This window comes from Manis javanica, chromosome 3 (genome assembly GCF_040802235.1).
Source record: "Manis javanica isolate MJ-LG chromosome 3, MJ_LKY, whole genome shotgun sequence".
Classification (NCBI taxonomy): domain Eukaryota; kingdom Metazoa; phylum Chordata; class Mammalia; order Pholidota; family Manidae; genus Manis; species Manis javanica.
This window is the reverse complement of record NC_133158.1, coordinates 127255165-127282554: the sequence shown is the minus strand read 5'-3', so window position 1 is coordinate 127282554 and position 27390 is coordinate 127255165. Positions and strand designations below refer to the sequence as shown.

Here is a 27390-nt window from a genome sequence, read left to right as displayed (position 1 = left end):
CGGCTAGAACAAGAAAGAAATTGAGATCATGCTACGCAAAGAACAGTTGGATCACATGCAGGTCTTGTGAAGTGTGGACAGGATGTTACAGCTGTACTGAAACATCCGGAGAGCACTCCAGAGTGTGGAACCAGGAGCAATAGGAGACCCTCCAGGAAGACACATTTCATTTCAAACTATAGAAACATTTTCTATCTAACAGAAATCCCCAAACATGGGAGGGAGTCTCTCCAGAGAAGGTGGATTCCCCACAAGAGTCATTTAATCAGTGGCTAGATAACTTCTCGTTTAGAGTGTAGAGGAATTGAATCCTCAGACACAGGAGAGAAGAATAACTTCTAAGGTCTTACAATGAAGATGAAAAGGACTTAACATATCAGTCAACAGTAAGTAGGTGTCTATAGTGATTTATTGTTTTTGGTAAATCCCACAAAGCAGAAATATTTATGTCACTAACACCAGCTTAGGGTGACTTTTCATCTGCTTTCCCTCCATCAACCTGTTTACCCAGTGCTGTGTGAAAGCCATATCTAGGATACACCAAGCATCTGAAAGAACCTCCCTGGCTCTGTGATTCATGGTGGATGATGCTAGCCAAATGTGCCCAAGTGGCAGCTGCCCTTGGCTTCTGCAGCTGCATTTTCTTTTGTTTCTTACAGAAATTCCTTGAAAGAAACAATGAATGTTTTCCTCCCCTGTAATTTGCTTGCATTGTTTATTTTCATTCATTAACATGTTTTTAAAGCAATATGGCAAAAGTGAGCTTGAGAAGAACTCTATTTTTCCTTTACGTAACAGTTTTAAATAAGACCCATAAAGAAACGGGTCATCTACTGACCTTGATGCCACTTGAAGTTTTGAGATAAATCCACTAAGAAGAACAACTCAGTTGAGTTCCTTCTGTATACCAATAATAATTCCATTTTAAAATTAAAGAAATAGACTAAGGTATGCTCAATTGCCAACTTCAAGCCACTTGGTCAATGAAGGGAAAGCAGAGACTCACACACAGTGACCAATAAAGATGGAGTGTACTTTCCTCCAACTGTGGCTCGGTAATGCCTCGACTTCCTCCTTCCTTGCTCCAGGCTCGTTCCTTGCATCACTGAGCCAGGCATGCCTCAAATCTTGAGAGTAGGGGTAGCCAGTGTACCCATCTCTGTGGTCCTGCATGCTTGGGAACACACTGAGGCCAGTCTTTTAATCAGAATATAATCCTTGATGTAGAGTTTGTACTTGTATTTCACTTTGACCTGATTTGCCCACTGGTTCTGGACTAGCCAGTGGGAGGGTGACCCACCCTGAATGCCTATTATATCCTTCTACCTCACCTCTACATAAAAAATGAAGTGAGAATGGAATGAGGGATTAGACGGGCCTCATCGTGTGAAGACAGGTGGGTTTAGGTTCAAAGAGGGCTGAGATTCAGGATGACTGTGACATAAAATACTTGGTAATAACAGTAAAATAATGGTATTATGATTTGAAGTGACTATCTTGACACAACCATATTAAAATGTCCTGCTGTAAGGCAAGCCAATCTGTATTCAATTAATCCAGGACAGGCTACATGATAGGCAGAAATCTGCCATTTAAAAAGCTGCATGACCTTGGTTAAATTATCCACCCTTTCTAAGCCTCAGCTTCTTCATCCATAAACTGGGATAGCCACCTACCTGACAGGGTTGTCAGTGTGATGCACATAAAACACAGGAGCCATCACATGGCAAATGCTCAATAAATCAGAATAAACACAGCAGCCATCACATGGCAAATGCTCAATAAATGAGAATAATGTTTATATTTGATATTTTATTACTGCTGCAAAAATTGATATAGTGACTGGAGACAGATTCTAAAACAATCCAAAACACTAGCCACTACCCACAAGTGCCCACTGAGCATGTCAAAGGTAGTTAGTCTGCATTGCTATGTATTATAAACATAAAACATACATTGAATTTCAAAGCCTTGATTTTAAAAAAGAATGTAAATTATGCCATTAATAATTTTTATTTCTATTACTTGTTGAAATAACATTTTGGTATATTAGACTAAATAACATATTATTATAATTAATCTCTCCTGTTTCTTTTATTTCTTACTGATTGATTACTAGAACATTTTAAATTACCTATGTGGTTTTCAAGAGATAGTAAGAAATTATATACAAGAATTTAGAGACTGAGTGCATGAGATGTGAGGAACAGGGAGATCACTTCTTTCATTCATTCCTATATATTCAACATCTTCTAATACAAAGCAACTTTTCATAAATGCTTCTTAGTAGACTAATACCCATTTTTTCAAGAAAACAACCATATGCACTGCTGCTTTCCCCATGTGTGAAGATGCAGTTCTTCTGGGTCTTGACAGCAGATGTTGGACAACGTAACCATATGAGTTCCTTTTGGGGAGGGACTTAACATTGATTAATTAATTCTCATGTTCCAGAATCTTGACATGTCTTCTCACTTAATACTAAAACAATTTTTGGAGGTAGATATTACAGCCTTTGTTTTACAGATAAAGAAATTGAGATTCTGAGAAGTTAACTCATCCCATGTCACAGAGAAAGGAAAGAAAAAAATGAGAGGTGAGAGCAATCCCATCTGCCTCCTTGATCCCTGTTGTCTCTGGCCAAGTTAGGTGGCCATTCAGGCGTAAATGTGTAGGTAAAAAAATAAATAGGATCCCAAATTCTGTCAGTTGCTCATCTTCTCAGGTAATTTCTCTTAGTCTCTTTGGTTCTTAGTTCCTAAAGCAGGACCCAAGATCCTATATGCTACAAAATACAAGAGATGCAAGCTCTTTAAGCAAACTATTTCAAGGTATTTACATTACTTACAATGATTTCTCAAGAACTGAATCATCACATCAGGCATTTTCCAAACAATTGTGAAAACATATGTTTAAAAAAGGACTAAATATCTAACAATATTTCTTAAGAGTCTTCCACCATAAAATCCATGCAGTTTCAATAGATTTTCTGTCAACCTGTAGCCATCAAGAATCCTGTTGCTGGTTTGTTTGTTTTTTAATCTTCAAGTACAGCCCCTTCCACTAGGTCAAAGCAGGATTTAGAATTTAAAATATCTTTTCCTCTGCCTGCTTAGTGCCTTTTGCATTGTGAAACCCTACTTTTATAATTAGACCCATGCCTTTTATGTGTAGCTTAAAAAACTATTCAAGAAAACAAAACAAAACAAAACAAAACACCAAATCTCAATATTAGCACATGGCCTAGAATACCTGTGATAGCTTCTCCAGCTTTAAAATGCTGTCATTCAATGATTTCTCTGAATTCTGTCTCAAATCCCTTCAATTAGATAATGGTCTTAATTTGGCATACTAGCTATTGTAGGATATACAAATAAACATTTTTTATTTCATATAAGTAAATAACTATATATAAATAAAAAGTTGCCAGTAATGTCAGACCATTATTTTCATTGATTCTCACAACAAATTTTGAAGATTGCATTAATATTCCCACTTTATAGATTAGGAGATTGAGACTCGAAGAAGCTAATTAGCTTGCACCCAATGTAATTCTGGTAGCAAAAGGGCAGAAATGGAACTTGGACTCAGTTTTCTCTGCTTCCAGGTCCCAAGGTTTCTTAACACTATTCCACTTGGCAGTAAAAGACATGGATAAGTCAAAGGAATATTTGTCCCACTGGAAAAAAGGAAGGGCTGAGCTACTCAGTTTGAGACTGAGAACACTGAGTTCAGAATGCTGGTTTCCTCCAGGAGAATTGTACACATATCATTAGTAGTCAGTTCAGGGCACCTACTGAGAGAGGCTGAGGACAAATTTAATTAGAGCTCACTCAGTGACCAGCACAGTTGGACAGAACAGGAGCTACAAACCATATTTTCTTGGCCCCAAAATATCTCACCAGTCTGCCATAGCACCTAAGATTTCTACTATCACAGTTCCACTTTGGGAAAGAGAGGTGGTTTGACAACCAGGTTAGAGGTGGGACTGTGTGGGGAGGAAACCTAGGGAGGGGGGAAATGAGACAGAAGAGCCTGTTGGGACCCTGACACCAGAACAAAGTTTGTCCCCAGAAGGCCAGCTCTGTAACAGTGCCTGTCCCTAGAAGCCCTTGTCAAGGATCATCAGGGGCTTTCATTCCGCCTTCCCATTTGGTGCTTACTCTGTCCTCCCTCTGCTTTAGTGGGTTTCCCTTGAGCATTACTGAACACTTCATTTAAGAAATCAACAGGATGTACAATAGAAAGAAATTATATCTAAACAAAGACAAATTAGAAATTAAATAACTCATAGGAATAGACCTTGACTGCAATTTTCTAAAGCATAACAAAATAGAATTTTTCAGAAGAAAGGAACCTTAGATTCATCTTTTCATCTTTTTCAATTCCCTCCTGTTACATATGAGGACTAGGAGGCCAGGAGGCAAAGAGCCCCAATTACAGACTAATCAATGGCAGGGCTAGTGCTGCTTCCAGGGACCACCCTTGCCTCCACCATTCTCTCAGTGAAAATTTGGTGATCACATTCGTGAATGTGTTCTGAGTATATTTAACTGTATGAACCTTTATCCAGATTCTATTATCTTCCAACTCTAGTATATATTTAACCCATTTCCAAGAGGTAATAATAATAATAGCATACATGTAAATCCCTCCCATGTTGTACATCTCATATATTAATTCACATACATTATATATAATGTCATATATATTCACATGTTAACATAGATATATGTATTAACTTGCATATAGTCATGTTATATATATATACTGTGTACTGATATATATGATGTTATCACATTATATCACAAAGCACACCACATATATTAACTGAATCTTCACAAAGACTCTCTGAGGAACTTGGTGCTATAATCCTCATTTTATAGGACAAAAACAGAGGTAGAAAAGCGTTAGACATTTGTCCAGGGGCACACACACTAAGGGGCAAAGGTCGAGCTGGGCCACCTACCCAGGTACTCACCACTGTGCCTTACTTTCTTGCTTTTTTTCTCACTCATATTTTTCTACCAACCCTCATTTTCCCTAACTTTGATGTGCTGGATAATGTGGTGCTCAATGAAGAAATTAACTGAATGTTGCCACCATCACTGAGCATTTATTAGGCATTTGATATGGATTTTGTTTCTAGGTTTGCCTAGCAAAACATGTGCAGGTGGAGAAAGCATGGGTTTTGTGGCTGGGCAGGCTTGGACTGAGATTCTGGCTTTCCCACTTAGTAGCTATGTAACCTCAGACAATTGGCTTATTTTTCTGAATATCAGATTCCTTTTCTGGCAAACACAGAGCTATGCTAAGGAATCACTGTCAGAATTAAATGAAGCAATGCATATAAATGCATTACTTATATAGATCTGGAGAAGTACCTCATACCTTTATGTTTATTATTGTCTAGTTCTTCTCCATAAAAAGCTTTTATTATAGTTTACCTTCCTTAATTTTCAACTGAAATTGAAGAAGTAAACCATATTCACTGAGAAGAGATGGATGGTTTCAGCATAAATCTGTCACTTGTACCAATCTAGAAGGCACATGCAAGTTATGAGCAGGTTTTCTCACATCATCTGTATGCATGATGCCAACAGAGTGAATGTTTAACAATTAAATGGGTTTTAAGCATGTAGCATAGAAGAAATAAAACTGAACATCAATTGTGGTCATCCACTTGAAAAGCTCATAAAGAAATGAATTATGGAATAGTGGACTAATAAAGACTGTGTAGAAATGTGTTTTCTATTTCCTCATAGAACTTTATAAAAGGGAAGAGCTTGACATATTGGGATGGCCAATTTGGAAAAAAGAAAGTTTTTCTACCATTTCCTCCAAGTGGAAAGCACTAATGTTTATTGGATGCCTACTCAATGATATGCATTATTTCAAATCATCTGCATGATGATTCTTTATATCTGTTATTACTCTAATTTTCTTGTTGAGAAAAATGAGGCTCAGGGAAATTTGGAGCTGGGATTTCGACCTGAAACCAATTTCAAAGCTCTTTCAACTAAGCCCTGATATAGTCATTTCTGAATGTTGTTACGACTGTAGATATGATGCAAAAGTTATTTCATTATTGTATAACAATCTTACGTTTAAAACCCCCACCCACACTTGTCTGACTTGCCCATCTCCTTCTCTACACCATAAGCTCCATCAGAGAAGGGTCATGTCTGTTGTGTGCACCAATATACGCCCAACAGCCAGCTGGGTGCGTGCCACATAGTAACACCTTCAGTAGATATTTTTTGAATGAAGAGATGAATGCTGAGTCAACTAGAAGAGAGTTTAGCTCTGCAGTCATCCTTTCACAGGTGGGAGCACTGAGGAAAAAAGAAATGTTTTGACTTCAGTCATACAATTGCTCAATGACAGTGAAGATCAGAAGCGCAGGGGCTCTGAATTGCTAAGCTCAATGAGCCAAGTCACAGGCAGGCGAAAAGGTACTTTATTTGACTTGAGCTGTGTATTCCCAAAGCAGAAATCAAACCCATCATGATTTCAGGAACAGTTGGTCCACACACGTAACAGAGGTCACAAGTGACTCCGACACCTATCTCCCACTGAAAGACACAGTACCTGGCTGAGCCAGCCATTGAAAAGCAGTCTGTGATAAAAGTTCAGATTCCACTCTTCTCTTATTTGGTTCTTCTCAAAGAGGCCAGAGTGTTCAGTAATACCCCTCTTCCTCACTTCTACAACTGGGAGGCAAACAGAACTATTACTCATTCTCCTAAGCATCAGATTGGGGAAGAAAGGTATTTTCCATTCCCATTAGGAGGCATTGTCAAGACACTTCACCATACTTGTTAGTCCCCCAAATGATACCAACATTTAAGGGATGGATGGAGAAATAGGAACCCAAAAGAGAAGTGGAATGAGCAGCTAGGGAGGGAGAAAGAGAAGCAAAAGAGTCCTGAAATCAAGGTTTTAAGTCATTTTTAGAGGAAGAAAGTGACCAATGATAGCAAGTTCAGCAAGCCGAGAGGTTAAGTGAGATACAGAGAGACAAGTTAACTATTGGATATGTCTACTAGGAAGGCACAGCAACCTCAGAAAGCACAGTTCCACCATAGCACAGATGTCATTGTGTCACTCTGACTCCTCATGGACTGCGTGCATCTTAGAAGCAGAACTGAGTGGCTCGGAATTAAGTAGAAAACGTGAAGTCATTCATGTTAGAAGAAAACATCCCAAAGATATATACAGTTGCACTTAATAAGAAGTACCAGTGTTTTCTAAATTAAATCACTAGGTCTAAAATTATCACCATTCACTTGGCTTCTCCCTCCAAAAGCCCTGAAGCCAAAACAGTTCAGTTCCTATGGAGAAGATATCATTTGCCTTCTGCAAAACGAATTCTCACCCATTAGAAGCATTCCTAATTTCTGTGCTTAGAGTGACCCTTCAAGTTGCCGCTGTGAAGTCATTAGTGTTACAGTTTTAGGCAAGGTTAGGCATGTCATTATATGTTAAATAGTTCTGCAGGCTCCCGCTTGCTGTTTCACAAAGCAGAGCGCAGGAAGACATTCCCATATGCACAGCTCAAGGCCCCTGACACTAAAAAACCGCATCTGCTTCGCTCTGTCCCTGCCTGGAATCCCACTCATGCCTGCCACTGTCACCTCAAGGCTTCGGCCCAATGGGAGGCACGCAATGACCCCACAGATCTGTCACTCTCCAGCTAAACCTTCAAGAGGCAGAGGCAGTCTCCGTAAGAATTCAGCCTCCCTGAAATCAGAACCTGTGTATTGGAAACAGCGCTTCTCGCCTTGCTGCACCATAGAACCACCCCTGCCAGAGTTCTCACTGGTCTGGTTCAAGATCAGTATTCTTCAAAGTTTCTTTAGAAGTTTCTCCAGATGATTCTAATGTGTGGCCAGGGTTCAGGAGCACCATCTCTATGCTCGTCTGGCTCAGGATGGGTATAAGCACTTAATGTGAGTGAGGAAGTACTTCAGATTTATTATCTCAGTATCTCTGAAAACTCTTTTTCCTCTATGGAGGGCCACTAACCCACAGGAGGAAATAGATCAATAGTCTCACTGTAGAAGTGTAAAGCAACTTAATTAGATTTTTTTAATAAAAAGATAAAATCCAATCCATTTGCTTTTAAAATTAATAGCAGCAGAAAAAAGAAATAAACTAATGTTTAGTATGTGCCTTCTATGTGTCTTCATCTACTTTAGGTACTTTTGTATATATTATCTCATTAATCTTTCAAGCAGCCCAGAAAGGCAAGTGTTGCTATTCCCATTTTTACGGTTGAGGAAACTGAGATGTAGAGATATTAAACTAACTTGTCCAAAGTTACACCATTGGTGGGGGCTGATGCCAGGAGGCAAACTAACAAATAGCTCCATGTGGCCGGCCTGCTCATGTTTTCCTTAGGCCATCTGCCCTTGCTACAGAAAACCTTACTGAATGGTAATTCAGCAAGCTACAGAAACAGCCTGTCCAAGTCAGTGAAAGAGACAGAGGGAGCAGGGCAGTGAGGAAACGGAAGAGGGGGAAGTGGAGTGAGAAGGAACAACACCCCCAGCTAAGGGCAGGATCAGGAAGGAGGCCTCAGCTGCATCGGGCAGCAGCGAGTCACAACGCAGGAGGCCGTTTTCCAATAGAAACTCGGGGACCAAGTCAGCAAACATCCCGTGTGGCACTGTGTGTCCTGCATTGGGCCATAAACATTTGTAAGACTTAGCCCTGCCCTGCCCTGCCCACAGTCTATCAGGGGGTACACATAAACCAGGAGAGACTGTGCCCTGCTCTAACAAGCGTAAGTACTAAGAATCAGGGGCAGAGCTGAGGAGGCTGCTCATGTGAGCCAGAGAAGTCTTCACAGAAAAGGTGACGTCTGAGATGGTCTTGGAATGAAGGAGCTCACTCACCAGGCAGGGAAGGAAGGCCCAGAGAAAGCAGGAACTGAGGAGGTAGAAACCCAGAAGTATGTGCTCGCAAACTGGAAAGGGGCCCTGTACAAATTCCTGAGACAAAGAGATGGTTACATCCTCACTGACTCCCTGCTTTCATTCCAGGCTGAGATTGCATCTTTTAGGGCTTCTGGCTTTCAGATCACACTCATCTGCAGTCATAGACTCCTGGCTTTGCCAGGTTCCTTCCAATACCTAGGTCATTGAATGATGGAATTACATTCAGTCTCCTCCCCTGCCCACAGCCCTGTGCAGCCCTGAGCACAGACCTCTTCTCCATGGATCCCCAACACAAAATTGTACAAAATGCCTTTTTTCTGTCTCTGTATCACTTTCCTAATCACAATTCAAATGAGATGTTCTTTGTCTTATAAAGCGAGCAGGGTTGAGGTAATTGAGGAGTTCAGGAGGGCTGCTCTGGGCTGAGAGTGCCTCCAAGCCAGCTTCCTTTTACATATTCTGGGGGTTTCTTTGAAGCCTGGAAAGTTGTTCAGCCTCCACAGAACATTTATACTGTTGTCTTTCAAGCAGACTACTCCCTTTCATTTTAATTAATAATGAACTTAGCAGGTTATAAATAAGTTTGTCTTTCTGAAAGAAAACAGGAGTGGAGAAACTCCAAATCAACTTATGGGACTAACCTGAGGACTCATGAAGTCCTTCCCAACAAGCTTTAGACAGTTAATCAGAATAAATACATCCTTCATCTCTCCCCTCCCCTACCATCTTAAAACAACAGAGGAAGGATGTAATGCTAGAACAATGTCACACAGACTGAAAAGCATCCTGTGTATTGAAATCACTGCAGCCCTTCCACTCTGAATGATTTCAAAGCATTTACAATATGTACGGTGTGTCTATTAAATGCTGGCTAGTAACAGTAACAAGAGAGGAGTTCAGCAATTTATTGCTTTACCTTAATTCAAAGTGTGTCACTTCTCTTCCTTTGTCTGTTCCACATTTTAGGAGTGACGAAAGTGATCAGAAGATTCCACCAGAATCAATGGTGAAATAATTGCTTGAAAGTTCAAGCCCATCCTCATACTTAGGAAGCAGTTTATTCAACTTAGATTAAAATCATTCTTATACCCCAAAGACTGACAGTTTTAATAATGGATTTAATCTCCATTCTATTTGATAGGTTTTAAAGGTATTCTAAAAGGAACATAAGTTTAAATATCCCAGATCCAAGTCATTTAAAGAGCTAGCAGATTCAACTTCAGAATTTTTCTAAAACTGTCTGTGGAATCCGTCCAGGTGTACCCTTTCATTCCAACCATTTATCCTAGGAAAACAGGTGGAAGTTTGACTTCTTGCCTTTGTGCTGGTTATCAAACCCCTACTACTTCCCATGGCCTCTGTTCCTTCTATCTCTGATGCTGACCCTTGGGGCTATAGAAGGAGATCTATTCCCAGACCTATAACAAAAAGTCAGACATAGTGACTTAAAATATGCTTAGATTCATTCTTCAGTTTACTGAATCACAAATCTTGGCTCTGAGAGGAATCTTACATGTTACCTGTTTCAAACGTTCTTTGTTACAGATTAAAATCAACTAAGTGGAGTGGGAAACCCTAGAAAGTTAAATGACTTTCTCAAGGCCACACAGCTAGTTAGTGACAAAATTGGGCCTCTAATCAGCCACTTACTGAGTATATGCTCTGAGCCCTTGCTGCTCAGTGTTTTCTGCAGACCTTCAATTGAGCATCACCTGAGAGCTTATTAGAAATGCAGAATCTTGGACCCTATCCTGACCCACTGAATCAGAATCTGCACTGTTACAAGATCCCCAGGTAATTTATATGCACATCACAATTTGAGATTAATGGGCTAGGCCATAATGTGCTCCAGAAATCACAAGAATTGGAGGCAAGAAGACACTGTTTTGAAGCATGACTCCACCTTTTCTGAATCTGAGCCAGTACCTCGATATCCTGGAAGCATCATTTGTAATCTTCAAATAACAGCACTATCCACCTTGCAGAGTGTTCATAATTTAACATAGACCTATGTATATACATCTCATGATATATGCATAAATTATATATACAAAGTGCCTGGCATGTAGTAGCCAATAGAATATATAGTAACAAATATTATTTCCAGTCTCATGCTTATCAGTAATATTGTCCTTAACCAAAAGGAAAGCCATAAGTGACAGTGAATCCATAAAGGAGTCGCCTTCCTTCCTTCCTTAATTCTATTTGTGAAATATCATTTTTAATGTTTATTTGTGCTTAATATTTCTAAGATATTTCATGTTTCTAACTCCCTAAAATGTGATTATGTAGAAAATAAATAGTAATAGCTAGCCATTTTTGTACTATGATTAGAAATGAAAAACCTTATCCCTAAGCCATGTCGTAAACAAAAGAATACAACATTCCTTTACCATCTTGCCTCTGAATCCTACACACCTGGCCTCTAGGAGCCAGAGAGCATCTGCTTCAGCGGCTGCTTGATTTTCCCAGATTGAGACGCAGCCACCATGGGACGAACCCATAGCTTGACCACCAGTAGAGTATATTGAAAAGATGATGTTTGGTCACCAGTTTGTCACATCTGTCAGCACCAAGGAAAACGGTTTGAAGAGGAAAGGAGAAATAGAATTTAGTACCCAGATATGAACCAAAATTTTGGAAAAATACAGTGTACTAGAGAATATGAAACCACACCAAAATTATACTTTTGGAGAAGACATATTGGAGGAACATGATGCTAACATCAATTAGAAAGCCATGTTTCCCTAAAGCAGAGGCTCTCAATCCTAGCGGTGTACTAGAAACAACTAGGAGGCTTTTTAAAAACTGAATGCACATTTCTGAGGAAGGGACCATGCTTCCATGTTTTTTAAGATTCCCAGTTGATTTTAAAGTGCAGCTGGGGTTGAGAACTGCTGCCCTACAGCAATAGAAACTTGGTCTTACTTAAAAGAGTCAGCGCACTGAGAGCTACTAGCTCTTGATACAGAGTTTCCAAAAATTTAAACAACGGATTTAACTTGAGTGTGCACCTCTTCCAGGTCTTTTCGCCATTCCTCCAGGACTTCCACTGTAAGGAAAGGAGCACCTGGACCAACATCCTCTAAGATGTTTATATGGACCAGTGGCCGGACCTCTTCATCTTACAGACACGATGAGAAAAGGTAAATCACTGGGGCTCTAGGTGCTTTTCAGAATCATTTAACCTACTGCCCAGTCAGGATGCCAACAGGAAAGCACTAGGCAACTCAGTTTTATGCTTTGCAAGTGTCAGTATAGGTGGGCTCTATATTTGTGACACTTTGGCCTTCCTCCTCCTTGTACCATCCACGCTCACTCCTAACATGCAGCTTTGCAAAGGCTGTTCCCTGTCAGAAATGCCCTTCACTCATGCACATACACAACCACTCACCACTGAGCTAACTCCACCTCTGCCTTCAGATATCCATTCAATCAGAACCTCCCACTATCCTCTTGACCAGCACAGACTTTGTGTTTTACTCCATTTAATTTCTAGCAGCTACCACTGTACCTGGAACATAGTAAATACTCAATAAATACTGAATTAAAATAATGAAAATAGCATTTCAAGGCATTGAACATATGGCAGGGAAGGAAGCAGAAACTATGAGAGGAAGAAAAGAGGAGGGCAAGTCCATGGACCTTCAAAGTCTTTGGAAGAATGGCCTGGGGTAGGGGAGAAAGGGGTAAAGAAGGAAAAAGATTAAAGGGCAAAGGCAGCATTAATAATAGACAAAACGACAATTACACAGTTCAGTCCAACCCTCCCACTTGGGTTTAGGGAGAAAATGCATTCATAAAATGCTCTGGCCATTTTTACATATTTGGTTTCTCTCCATTTGTTTTCTTCTGTGTCTCTGTCTTTCTCATTGACCTTGTTCCATTATTTGGGTTTGATAAAGCTAAATTTTAAATACAACTGCCCATACCAGCTTATTGAAATTTAAGCAAGGCTCACCTGCCTGCAGAATCTGATAGAAATCAGGATTGATAAGCGGAGCTAGACACAAGAAGAAGGACCTGAGGGAGGTTTACTTAAATATAGTTTAGAGAGCTGGTACCTTTATTTGTCCTTTTAAAATCTGTATTTCCCTATAATAAAATCCTTTGAAAAATTCTGAAAGCAAAATTGCCTTTACAATAACTATGTACTACAACAAAAATGTGGAAGCCAATTTTGTATTCACAATAGAAACTCTGTTAAATAAATCCTGGAATGTAATATATTACTTAACACTTATAATGCTTTGACATAATATTAACTGAAAAATCAAGTGAAAAACTGCACACAAACTCTGACTGAAACCACAAAAAATACATCTACACAGGAAAAGGCCTGGAAGGAAAAGTATCCTTTTCACTTTTCCACTTTACAAATGCTTTGTAATATGTTACATTATCTTAATTATGGAAAAGTAATGAAACGACATTTAAGTAAAATTATAGCCCATAAGGCAAGTAGTGTTTGAATGAAGCCCCAGCACTCATCAGAACACAAGCAGATGGACTGAAAATTTACTCTCTTTGTGCATCTCCAGGCTTTCACATGCTTTTTCTCAATGCTTAATCAAGTTACTTTTCATTTGCCTCCAAGCCAACTGAGCTAATCTTCAACCAGATTTGTGCTAAAAAACTAAAATTTCATACATTTCAAAATTCCATACTTTGTATGGAATCTTATTTCCTTAAAAAACAAAGCCCACTGCCAGCGATGGCAGAATGGCCAAGACTTTGTTGCCCTGCAGCCATGTGGTGGCTGTCAATGGCCAGCGCTCCTGAGATTTTGAAGGTTTCATCAGAACAAATATTTTTCACCTTCTGTTTATTCTCCTTGAATAATTTAATTAAATACATATATGTATATATATATTACAAATAAAGGGATTAACATTTCAGAAGCAATTACTGCATACTGCACTTTTTACATAAACTGTTCTTTTAATTTATAAAACAAGAATTTTGCAGATGAGGAAGCTGAGGCTCAGAGATTTTCAAATAACTTCCAAGAGTCCAACACCTAGCCAGAGACAGAATCAGAATTTGAACCCAAGGCCATACTCTCTCCTCTGCAACCTACAGCTAACATAGACTCTTGTCAGAAATGAGGTATTTAGAGTAGCAGTTGACAGCCAAGCCCACAAAAGAAAAATTGTGTTACAAAAGAGCTGAAAACTGCCTATTAGAGGATATACTATACATGTGAATATGATATATTGGCAATATTTCTACAGTTAAAGGGAGCCAATAATTAGCTTCATATTCTACACCAGGAAGATTCTACGAAACTCATAAATTAGCACTTCCTTTTTTTTATTTTCAAAGTATGATTTAAATAACTATGAGATTGAAAATAATAAAAATATTGATTATAAGTAAATCATGTTCAGCAAGCTTTATTCATGGGATGAGGATGCCAAGGCTTGTGAAATCAGTCTGCATGGCTGTGGCCTACAAAGTCAAAGTGAATGGCAAACAGTCAATGAGTCCAGCAATAGAATCTGCTACTAAGCCAGCATCTTTAGCTTGATGTCAGTTCATCTGTCTGTACCTCCTCCATGACCACAGCTTCATCTTCCCTGCCTAACTCACAGACTCTTGTAGGAGAAGACCCAGATTTCAAAACTGACTTTGAACGGCATCTATGGCTCTGCTTAAGAGGCTCTTGGTGACAGTAATCATGTGGATAATGAAAGTGAGGATACCTGATAATGAACCTAGATAATTAGGGTCCTCAAGTTAATTACTTGGAAATAAATTAACTAGGTTGTCTGGCAGCACTACCCGGAGTGCTAGTGATTGCTCTACCCTCAGTTTCCTGTCATTCTACAATCCTGGCTTCTCCAGCTGCGCCCCTGCAGCCATCCCCAGGGACAGGCCACCAAAGCTCCTCACGGCACCCCACCTCTTCCCAAGACCAGAGCCACACCTGTCAGAGCACTGGCTTCCCTGGGAGTCCTCAAGTGGTGGCGCATCAGAAGTCACCTTACAGACAGGCAGTGCAATTAAGTGTAAGGAAAACTCCACCAAAAATTCTGAAACTAGATGTTCTATAGCTCAAAAGAACTTGAAATCCATTTTACCTTTTTTTTTTTTTTTTAGTTCTTTGAAATCAAAATCAGTCCTTTTTCTGGTCATCTGCTATATGCAAAACACTGATTTCGATCCTTATCGTTCATTTCACACACACCCAGCAATATGAAGGGATACTTTTTCTTCTCTAAACAAACTTCTTTGTTAGGTGAAGTTACTTTAATCCCAACTCACAGGTGGCAAAACAACTAATAACAGCAACAACTCATTTAGAATTTAAAGAAGAGAGAGATTATTGTCCAAGGACATTGATCAAATAGGCTTCGGATTGTTTTTATTAAATATTGAACAGATATCAAGGAATACTGATCACATGTTAACATACAAAGAATGAGGATACAATAAGCACCTGAGTACCCTTCATTAAGCTTAAAAAATAAAAAATAAGAATTGTTGAAGCCCTTGAGGACGCTTCCTTAACATCCTCCTCCTCTCTACCCCAGCCCCAACCCAGAGATAATCACCAGCCTGAGTTTGTATTTATCATTCCCTTGCTTTTCTTCATTAATTTATCCAGTTTGAATCTTTGAACAATATATGGTTTAATTTTGAATGTTTGGAGATTTATACAAATGTAATCACGCCATATGAGTTGTTCTGCAACCAGCTTTTTTCACCAAACATTATGTTCCTATGATTTATCAGTGCTGATGTGAGTAGCTATAGCTCATTTTCTCTGCTGTGTGATATGCCATTGTATGAATATACTACCATTTATTCTCAGTCTACTTCTCATAGACATTTGCATTATTTCTAGTTCTTTTATACCAATAGTGCTGCTATAATACTCCTTGTGGATGTCTCCTTGTACACATTTACAAACATTTCTTAGGATATACATCTAACTTAGAAATAGCTGCTTTGAAAGTTCGCCCAGCTTTCACTTTACTGGGTAACACCCTTGCTTTCCAAAGCAGCTGTAGATGTAACACCTTTGTTCTACAGCCTTGCCTAGTGCTTTCAGATTTTTAATTTTCATCAATCCAGAAGGTCTTGTGCTGTTAATTCCTATTCCTTGGATTAGTAATAAGAGCAAACCTATTTCCTTAGTCCTGTTCTGTGAAGTGCCTGTTCAAATATGTGGTCCATTTTTCTACTGGATTATTCATCTTTTTCTTATTGATTGGTAGAAAGCCTTTATAAAGTCTATATTAACCCTCTGTCTGTTTATTGTGTGCAAATAACTTCTCCCACTTCATTACTTGTGTTTTCACTTTCTTCAAGATGTCTTTTCATGAACACATATTCTAAATTTTAAGGTGTTCTAAATTAGCGAGTTTTTGAACATTTTGAAATCCTTTCCTACTCCAAGTTCAGTAAGATGCACTCCCATACAGTTTCCTTAATATTGTACAGGTTTGCCTTTCACAATTAAGTCTTTATTCATCTCAAGTTAACTTTTGTGTGCATTGTAAAATAGGAATCCAATTTTTTTTATATGGATAATCAGTTGCCCCAGCACCTTTTACTGGATAATTTATCCTTTCCCCAATGATCCAAAAGCATGCATGTATCATCTAGTAGATTTCCTTATATGCATGGAAGTGTTTTGGGATCTCTGTTATGCTTCACTGGTCAACTTTGTCTACCTCAGAAAAATACCACACTTGAGCTTATCAACTTTAGCATTACAATGTATCTTGATATCTGACAGGACAAGTCACCCACCTTTTTCTTTTGTGATCAAGAAAATATTGGCTATACTTAAATGTTTGCGTTTCCCTATAATTTTTAAAGCAGCTGGTCAAGTCACTCCTGCCCCACTTCACAAAAAAGTTCTTGAGATTTTTTTTACTGGAATTTTATTAAGTCTATTCATTAATTTATGGTAAATTTGTAACTTTATGTCACCAAGCCTTTCTCTGAGTGAATATAATTAATCTCTACATTGATTTGTCTTCCCCAATATCTCCCAATAACATTTTATAATTTTTCCAAAGAGAACTCACACACATTAGATTTATTTATTAGATTTATTCCTAAGTATTTTCTTTTTTCAATGTTTCTTTTATATTTTCTACTTTTGAAGATATATGGAAAGGCAAATTGTACATATCAATCTTTATTTCAACTATGCTAAATTTTCTTATTAATTCTATAATTTATCTATAAATTCTTTTGTATTTTCTTCATAATTATAATACTGATGAAAATATATTTTATTTCTTCTTTACCAGTAAATATGTCATTCATTTATTTTTCTTGACTTAATATTCTTGCTAATAAATCATGAATAAAATACATGAACATCTTTGCTTTGTTCCTTCTTATAAAGGGGACTCTTTAAACATTTCACCATTTAGCATCAAGTTTACTATAGGTATTTCCTCTATGCTATTTTTCACATTAAGGATATTCCCATCCCATCTATTCCTGACTTGGTAAGAGTTTCCTTATACTTTCTTGTAATATGTTCTATTAATCTTTTCTATAACACCCTGAGTTAGAAGCTTAGCACATTAATTATCAGGCTTTCTTCTTATCTACTATGGGCATTTAAGATGATACATTTCTAACTGTGTATTGCTTTAATGCATCCCACTAGTCGCTCTATAGTGTTTTTTTAATCATTCAGTGGTAAATATGCCCTAATTTATTATGCTTTGTTCTATGATCCATGAGTTCTTTGGCACTGTTTTCATTTTCATATATAGAGTCATTCTAGTTATTTTTTGTTATTTATTTCTACCATTGTTGCACTAGAGCCAAATAATGTGATCAATATAAAGGCAATACTTCTCAAAGGCTCATTAGGTTATGAGATACCCTAATTTACATATTATTTAAATAATTTTCTGTTTCCATCTATATTTTCCACTAAGGAATTTTATCAAATTTAATATGCTAGCAGATCAGGTAAAAATAAATAAGAATTAGAAATTAGAATATCATTGGAAAATTATGTGATAAGTTAAATTTAGGACTAAAAAGAAAAAACTCTTACTTTTCTTTCCATAATTTTACTCTCATCCTTAGTCTCTTATCCATAAAATAATATTATAAGACTTTCTGTAAAGTCCTGTAGATTAATAGGTTGACAACAGTAACATTAGATTCATGGACAGAACCCCTCATGTTAATGATTGTATTAAGAGTGACTATCATTTGTTCCTAAACTCAAAAGCACATTTCCCCCAATGGCATATACACCTTAAAAAGATTGAAAAAAGAATAATTAATCAAAATGTACCTTGTAAATATATACCTACTAGCTCCAGGAAAAACCATGAAATCTGGAACTAATAGCATACATGCAAAGAAGCATACCTCAAATATGTGGAAGACTTTGGTGAACAGAAGGGAGAACAATGTTTTAATCAATGCTACTCCCAGCTCTGCCATATACTATAACAGTTTGAGTGTTTCTGAGCAAAAAGATGTGGTAACTGTTCATTTTAGGTCTTCTGGCATTCAGCAATCCATTGCACTACAGATTCACGCTCATAGGATCTAACAGAAGGAACTTTTCCTTGAAGTCTGGAATCTAGAGTTCTCCGTGCCTGAAAGCTTAAAGTTTTTCCAGAAGGAATAGTAAATTTGTTGGTGGTAAGTCCAACTGACAGGAAGACAGAAGTCAGGAGCCTGTTCTAGCCTTGGTTTTCTGATTTACCTGGTTTTAATTGGCTACTTAGCCTCCTTTTGCTGGCTACCTCACAAACTAGCATACCATAGGCATTGCTAGCTCACATTAAAGGAACATATTTTGTAAGCCTGATAAATGCAAGAGACTGAACTTGCAAAGGTGAATGTAGTCTGGCTGTAACTCTTGAGCATCTCAGTATTCATTGGGCCAGAGAGGTATAAATATTTATTCAGTATGTTAAGTCTTAGGTTTAAGGTTCTAAAGCATCTCCCCTGTGTCAGACACACATAATTCTTCATTTCTATTCATATTGATCCAACTTCTCTTTCTTACATCCTCTAGTGCCCCTCACCTTCCAGATTCGTCTTCCTGTCCCCACATGTTCTAGCACCCGAGCTATCTTTTGATTCTCTACCTAAAGTCTAACTAACCCCATGATTTAATTGTTACTTCTGGACACAGGCGATGCCCAGATCTAACTTTTCCTCTCCTCTGCCACTGTTCTTCTTCAACCCCTCTTTATCTACCTGAAACATGGGAGGTGTTTGGGATCAGTCTCTTTGCCTCTAGACATAAATCTTTCTAAATAACCAACCATACTAAACTGAGTGATCTCACTGAAGTACAAATGCAATCATATCACTTCATTGCTTAAATTCTTTTAATGGCTCTTCTAACTTCAGAAGACATACAAGATCTTTTATCTCTGGCCCTTCCCCATCTAACCAGCTTGCTGCCTGCCATCCCCTACCCACCTAGAATCCAACCATACTCAACTACTATTCTCTCACATTCTGCCTGGATATATTTCCCCTTCTCAATTGTTTGCTCATCAGAAACTCAATGCAGTGAGTTCAGGACCCTTAGTCATTGCTGCCGAAACCAAGTTATGCCCTCCAACTGGCAGCCTTCTAAACCACCTCCATGGTTATACATCACAGCCCTGGGATGATTTATCTACTGCCAATCTGCTGAACACCCAATACAGTGATAGTCAATTTACCTGAAGCCAATATACCAAAAAAATTCATTTCTAGTCAATCATTTTGATGAATTTACCAAATTTAGCTATGTACCAAAAACTCTGTATGATGACTGTAACCCTAAATAGTCCTATGAATTAGGAGGATTGCCAGACTGTGCATTATGCTGATTCTTCTCTTCAAATTTCCCCCAGCAGAGGGTCCCACCATTCTTACCCAGATCCCTCCAGTTGCAATAACAGAACCAGTGCAGAGAGAAATTAAACATTTTATAAATAATGTTCATAAGGACAAAATAAAAACTGTTTAAAACTTCACAAAATCTTCAAGAAGCTGTGAAAAATCCCTGTCCAAAATAAATTATTATAACTTTATGAATAGTTCAAAGAAACAAATTTTGCTTAACTGATAAAGTTGACAAATCTATCAAAGTAGTCATAATATAGAATTTGCCATAAGAATCTCAGTGATGCTAAAAATGTTAACAAAACAGCAAATGACTCTAAAAAGGATTTGAAAAAAATCAGTGCGGACTGAAAAATTTCCATTTGAAATGCTATATTTTTGTTGTATATCTATTAGAAAACTGTATTTACACACATAGTCATGAAAGATTTATCTATGAATATAATCATAAGAATATATTTATAAAGAGACTAAGTCTCCCTAGGAAGCTTAGATTTAAAAAAAATAAGATCTTAAAATACTGCTAAAAAGAATACATTCATAAGAATTACTTTATGATTGAATATATTTTTAAAATATAGTCGTAAAATATTCATAAGAAAAAATATATTCATATCCACTTGCTATACTTAAAACAATACTCTTTAAAAATAATTCTTTAAGTCTGTAAACATGATAAAGTAGGCAAATTATTCACTTAGCAGAGTGATCCTTCAAAAAGCTGAGCCTCTGGCCCATTGGCCCCCAGAACATTCACTTGCTTCCCTTGTTTTCCTCTCTAACCACCCTCAGAGCCATGCATCCCTGTGCATCCTAATGAATGGTGTCTCACCCAGCAACTCCAGGACAACATGTCTCATTCATTTTGTACCACCGGAACTCAGCATAGTGTGTTTCATCTTAGGAAGACTTAAAACTATTAACAAATAAATTAACAAATGAATTAATAAGTGGCCTGTACTCTGCCTTAACCTGAATACTTTTTATCCTTGCAGGCTAAATATCAGGGGATTCTGAATTTAAATGGGTGAAGGCCAAGGAGAAAAATCTTTCCTGTACATTTTACTGTTTATATCCATATTTGTGTATACATAGCCTTATAATTAATTTGTTGATGAGCAATAGACGAAGTCCCCAATATCAAACTTTAAGAAATTATCCAAATGAGGAGCTGGAAATAAAATTATATTGTGTTCACTATTGCTTAGAGAAAAGACAGCTCAATTGGACAACTGAGAATCTTTTTTTTATACAAGATATTTTGTTATACTTGGATTTGCCTTGTGGATTTATTAATAACTTCCATTTCCAGAAGGATTTAGGAACAATGTCCCCTGTATATGTACTAAAGACTGTACATACCTACTCTTGCTGTTGTCAACATCTATAAATGTTGACTTGTGTACTGAAGCCTCCCAAGAACAGAGCTTAAACATACTGCCTTTCCAGAACATGCCAAGACTAGATCTGCTTCAAACTAATAAATTCAAATTCCTGCTCTATACTTAATATGTTGGACATCCCACATATTCAAAACTGAATGGATAGCCATGCCCCAGACTCATTCTTCCTCCTGAGGTCTCATTGAGGTGTACTGGCCTTCATTTCCTTATTTCTCCTCCTGCCCTCTTTCAAAAAAATTCATAAAGAATAGACACAAAGAACCAAAGAGAGATGAAATACCAGCTCTATTAGTAGTGACACAGTAACTCCCAAAGGATGAAGGTTGGTGTTTAGGCTTAAAGCCCAAAATATAGCACTGTATTCCTTCCCCCATGCACTGAAGACAACTTGGCAGGAAGGGCCCTAACTAATCCACTTAGTTTCAGGTGGTAGACATTCCCTTCCCCAACTGGGGCTTACTCTCCAGAGACAGGAAAGCCAAGGCACACGAGGCCTGAACAAAAGCAAGTCCGAAAGGATGAAAAAGAAAATTGTGCCAGATATGAGCAGGGACTTTCACACTCACCCAAAGATAGATGTGGCCCCTAACTGTCAGACTTGGTCCCTCTAACCTGGAGATTAGTCACTCCTCCATCAGGACGCTGTGTTTGGAGAAAACAGTCTATAAATGTATCAGCGTCTGTCTTCTCAGTCAGGGCAGCAAAAGTCCTGTCTAGAACCCTGAAGAGAAGGGGAATAAGGAATTCCTCCACTCCATCATTTCCCCAGTCATCCAGGCCACATACGTGGGCATAAATATAAACTGTATCATTTTTCTTACTTCTCATCATCCCCTATGTCCTATCAATCACCAGATCCTTAAGTGTTATATCCCAGATATTTCCCCATACATCCTTCCCTCTCCATCTGTCCTACCATAATCCTAAATCTAGCCCTCATCATCCTTCCAAAACCACAGTAACAATCTCTTAATTCTACTCTGTAACCTGTTTCAGTCCATTCCTAATCTAATCTCCACACTGCAGCCAGAGTGACCATTCTGAAGCTCAGTTCTGAAGAGTCACCTTCCTACAGCTTCCCACTAACTACAGGATAAAGACCAAGCTCTTTTAATGACATACGACCTTTTCATACTCATCTGGCCCATTTCCCAGTCCACATTCATCTCAGTAATATTAAAATGCTTGTAGTTTCTGAAAGTGACCAGGCAGTTGCAAATCTCCATCCCTTTGTGCATGTGATTTCTTCTGTCTGTAATACTCTTGACTCCCTGTCTCATTTGGTGAACTCTGATTCAACCTTGTTTGAAGGTCTACTTTGCTTAAGGCATTATTACTCTTCGAGGAAGTCTTCCCTAACCTCAGTCCTGCTCCCTGTCCTGCACCCTCATGCTGGAGAAATTTTCCCTTTTCTCTACTTACGCTGAATAGCTCCATCATTGAACCTACTACCCTATGTTGATACTTACTTTTGTTTCTGTCTTGGGCAGGGGTCATATCCCCAGTAACAAGAGGTTAGTGCTCAAGATAAGTGTGTGGACTTAAGTTAATCTTTCTGTTCTTTCAGATCATTCATTCATTCATTCTTTAATTTATCCATTAATTCAATAATAATTCATTGACAAATTTCATGGGTATTTCCCACTCCACTCACTCACTTCTGTTTTGCTGAGTAATATCCTGATTTCCCAGATAACTTTGCCTAATGTGGAAACCAATCAAATTCTCTCTTCTCTGCAAACTCCAGAGCTTATGAAGAACATTTATTAACCATTTCCAAATTGTAATTTGTTTTTAAATTATCCATTTGAATCATTTTTATATGTTCCTTATTCTGGCAACATAACTGACTGATGACACTGAGTCTTTTATGGGTATAGACTGACATGAATGATGTGGTATGACAGCCTAATACTCTGGAACTGAAAGACTACTGCTCCTTCTTTGCTGGCTTCCATCTGCAGAAAATCAAAATCTCAATGGCAGCCATCAGAATTAAATACATTTTGATAAGTAGTAATAGCAAAATAATATCACATTATTATTTTATAGCAGGTCTTTGAAGCCATTCAGACTCAGCCTGTCTCTTCCTATTTAGAAGGCTTCCTGACCACTGACTTTAGCTGCTAATAGGCACTGATTTTTTTTTTAATTTATTCAAGTTCATGAAGGGTCAAGTTTAAACAACTTTGATATAAATCCTACATTTTCCAAAGAAAATCTCAGGGAAAAGTGGGGGAACTTACAATGTGGGTGGTGCCCTGTGTTTGGAAGTAGAAAGCAGGGTGGGCCAACCAGTCCAGGGGCCTTAGGCTGGGGAACTGAGGGCTGATGAGAGATTGGGGCTCTGAGGGGCTCTGGCGATGAGGGTGATGAGCAGCCAAGAATAAGGGAGGCGAGAGGCAGACAGGAAGTGCATGACCATGAAAAGATGAGGAACAAAGGCCTCTATTTGTAATGTTCCTACTACAGTGGGTTCAGGCCTCAAGAAAGTACTCTGTACTTGTATAAACTACCTCAGGAGGAGAACTTTAAAATAATATTAACACACCAACTGGTTAATTTTATACTTCAATAACTAGATTCATAAATACTCTGCCCTAAAACCTTTTGGAAATATATTAATTGCACACATGCTCTTGCCCCTCTACAAGGAAGCAAAATATTGAACAGCCAGCCCAGCACGAACCAGCTGACCAGAACGGATGCTGGCCACCAGACCCAGTGAGGCCATGCTGGAGCACAGCGCTAACCGGAAGCCCTGAATATACACACACTTGCCCAAATAACAGAGAGCTCATCCCTCCCCTGCCAAGTTCCATTGTGTGATCAATGCATACTGGATCAAGTTCTATACTGGATTCTGCTTGGGTGTCTTTTCTAAGCAACAAAAATAACTAGTGATAAAAATTTTAAAGGAAAATCTGAGGTTATTCTCATGCATATTGCCTGAAGATAAAAAAAAAGTGGCCAGAGATTTTCTCCATTTTCAGCCTTCTATTTGTCCTCCTCCGTCTTCCCAGGCCCTAAAGGCCAGCGAGTCCCCCGCACCCCTGCAGCCCTGGCATCTGCAGCTCCCTGCTCAGAACAGAAATGAAAGGAGACCCTGAGCTGCTCCCTGGCTGCCTGCCTTGCCAGCATCCCAAAGCATTTCCTTCCTTCCCATTCTTCTCCCGCACCTCTCCAAGTGCCCAGCAATTCCTCCCTTCTGCCTTTTCCTCCAGATCTACTTTCAAATCCAATTCTCCACTCACAAGATTTCTACATTAATGGTTTACTTGGCCATACTGTCCATGAGAAATTCTTTGGAAGATAGTAGCAATTTTAGGATGTTTTGACACTCATGTCACGGAGCTGTAGCGCCACGCCCCATATTTTAATGGAGGCATTTATTAAGCAGTTCATGTCTGTCATTCTCCTGGATAACTTAATTTATGTCATCTCATTTAAGCTTTTCAATGCAGTTAAATTACTTCCACTTTGCAGGAAACTGGGACTCAGAAAGGTTGAAGAACTTTGCATTGACCACACAGGGTGTACTGATCATGCAGGTAGTGAGCAGTGAACTCAGGGTTTGAACTCAGGAGACTGTTTTACTCCAATCACTTGTTCTTTCTTACTCTATGTTGCTCTAAAATAAAATAACAAAAATACCAATAAAACAGTCCGAAGTTAGGGAATCTGGCCTTGATTCAACTGATATCATTCTAAGCTTACTCAGGTGTTTACACATATGTGAAGGGAGGGTGGGTGACTCCTCCACATCTTCACATTGCTTCTGAATCTCTACAGAGCCCAAAGCAACCCTGAGCTTGAAAAAAATGTTAACCAAAATAATTTCTGTCTATTACTACTGAGGGGAAAGAAGGCAATAAGTTGATAGATTGCTGAGGTCTATTGCCGTTTATTTGAATTAATACTCCCTTAGATATTGAGAGAGTATAAAAAGGCCAGTGATGGTCAGCTGGGGGTTGAATGGCAAAGGCAACAAGCCCAAAGCATTATTTAGGGGGTGAGGGGGTTGCTTGTTTTCTCTCTTTAGATTTAGAAAGAAGGAAAAAGTATTTACAGTTAAACACAGGCCCCAAGTAAAGGGGGACTTTTTCTGCTCAGGGCTGGGTGTGTGTGTGTTTGAAGGCAATGTCTGCATGCTGGGACCCTTTGTCTTCAGTTAGGTAGGGGGGCTCGTCCAGGCCTTTCTGCCTTAGGAAGGGGTGGGCAGGGACTTGCCCTCCCTCTAGGGCATGCCAACCAAGTGTGAACCTCATGTAAGATGGCATTATTTTCAACCACAGAAATATTTACCAGAAAATCAGGGACCATGACCTCCTGGACAAAAGGAAAACCGTCACAGCTCTGAAAGCAGGAGAAGACCGGGCCATTCTGCTGGGACTGGCCATGGTGGTGTGTTCCATCACCATGTACTTCCTGCTGGGAATCACGCTCCTGCGCTCGTATATGCAGAGGTAATGCCCCCGGGGCCGGCATGGCCTTCTGTCCCCGCCTTCTCCCCGCTCCCCCAGAGGTCCCTAGAAGGTTCTCTTCTTCACCTTCTTTCACAATAAGAAATTTGAGCAGTGCCTGGCACACAATATTTTTCAATAATGTGATCTAATAATGATAAAAAACAGCTCTGTGTCTTAACTGCCTGCTATGTACCAAGGACTTCCCATCCATTACTTGTTTAATTCTTGCAACTACACCATGAGGGATGTATGAACATACTCATTATAAAAATGGCACACCTGAAGCTTAAGATAGATATAATCTACCCAGTGTCACGCAGCTCTAACATATGGCAGAGGTAAGATTTGAACTCACATTCTGCTGATTACAGAGCCCTATTCTTGCCTCTACACACCTCTGTCTTGTTCTCCACAATCATTTCCTTTCCATTCCACCTCTCCCTTCCATCACACCACACATCACTGTTCCTCAACTGCACATTTTCAACTTCTAAAAAATTAGTTCCAAGAAGCTAAAAATTACTGGTGGCCAGGTCCCACCACCATCATCTCAGCATGTCAGATTTAATTTGTCTGTAGTGGGACCCAGCCACCAGTATTTTTTAAAGTTCCCCCAGTGACTCTAATATGCTGTCAAGGGTAAGAAATGCTGCTATGCATCAACTTTTAAAAATAACAGATTTTGAATGCTCTCCTTTTTAACATCTGCCGTACTGAATATATTGGGGAGGCAATTAAATACTGAGATAGTAAATGTATCCCCCCTGTGTAAGTCACACGACAAACCCCCACAGCATCTCAGGCTAACCATTGTCCAATAAATTGGACACTTTGAGCACAAGAGCCCAGTATTGCTATAACTAATGGGGAAAATATCACAGTGGTTCAACTTAAAGAAATGAGGCCCCTTCAAAGAAAAATGGAGGTTTCAATCCAAAAGAGAATGAAGCCACTTTTGTGGCATTCATTTCTTCACTTAAATTAATACTTTCATTTTAGAAGCAAGCTCTAGCTGAAACACGGCAATTTGCTAAAATTAAGGCATCATCTTCCCCATTTGTGGCCGCTCTGCTGTGTCTCTGATGCCGTCCATCAGCTGTGCCCCTTCTCAGTGAAAGCGCTGATGCCTCAGGCCTTGAGTGCTCACTTTCAGACCCTCACATCTGCTTAGAACCATTAGACATTTTCCTCCTTGTATAAGCAAAACCTGACCGTCCGTGTCCCAGGAAAATACAATTTGCCCTACCAGAGAGGGTCAGGGCTAGTATCCTGCCTCTGGCACAAAACCGGACATCAAAAGGGGAGCCCTGTCAACACATGTCCAGCAAAAGGAAAGGATATTAAACTGCAAAGAAAGCATGCTGTTTTTGATCACTGTGGTAGTCAGCTTACAGCCAGAAGCAAAACACTGATCACTGAGACATTACTTTCTAATCACAAATGTTACCCTTGTACTTAAAATTACAAGTATTTTAGAATGAAAAGCTGGCCAATGGGCAGCTGCAGGTTTTCGAAAAATCTAATTGAGAGGTATAGGACGCAGGTACTGATATGAATACCTCAATCTGCAAAAAAGGGCCTCTTTCCCACCATGTTCACGAGGAGGCAGAGCAGTCCCACAGAATGAGTCTGAGCCTTAGACAAATACAAGATTGGGTGGAATCATAATTCCCATCACTCACTACCTGTGTATCCTTGCATGTTACTCGATGTCTCTGATCCTCAGTTCACTCA

At 38.9% G+C, this 27390-nt stretch overlaps 1 protein-coding gene across 3 annotated transcripts in view; it reads left to right on the top strand.

Annotated features, from left to right (window-relative positions):
- The window catches only part of KCNMB2 (potassium calcium-activated channel subfamily M regulatory beta subunit 2), a 246947-nt gene that overhangs the window by 204096 nt on the left and 15461 nt on the right, over positions 1 to 27390 (top strand). For 2 of the 3 annotated variants that reach the window (XM_037003354.2, XM_037003349.2), the window contains 2 exons: positions 11966 to 12088; positions 25486 to 25656. In XM_037003354.2, the coding sequence (XP_036859249.1) occupies positions 12033 to 12088; positions 25486 to 25656 (227 nt within the window). In that variant the 5' untranslated portion in view covers positions 11966 to 12032. Of the gene's footprint in view, positions 1 to 9997; positions 10737 to 11965; positions 12089 to 25485; positions 25657 to 27390 lie in introns of those variants that run through there. The other variant, XM_037003343.2, reaches the window with a different exon arrangement.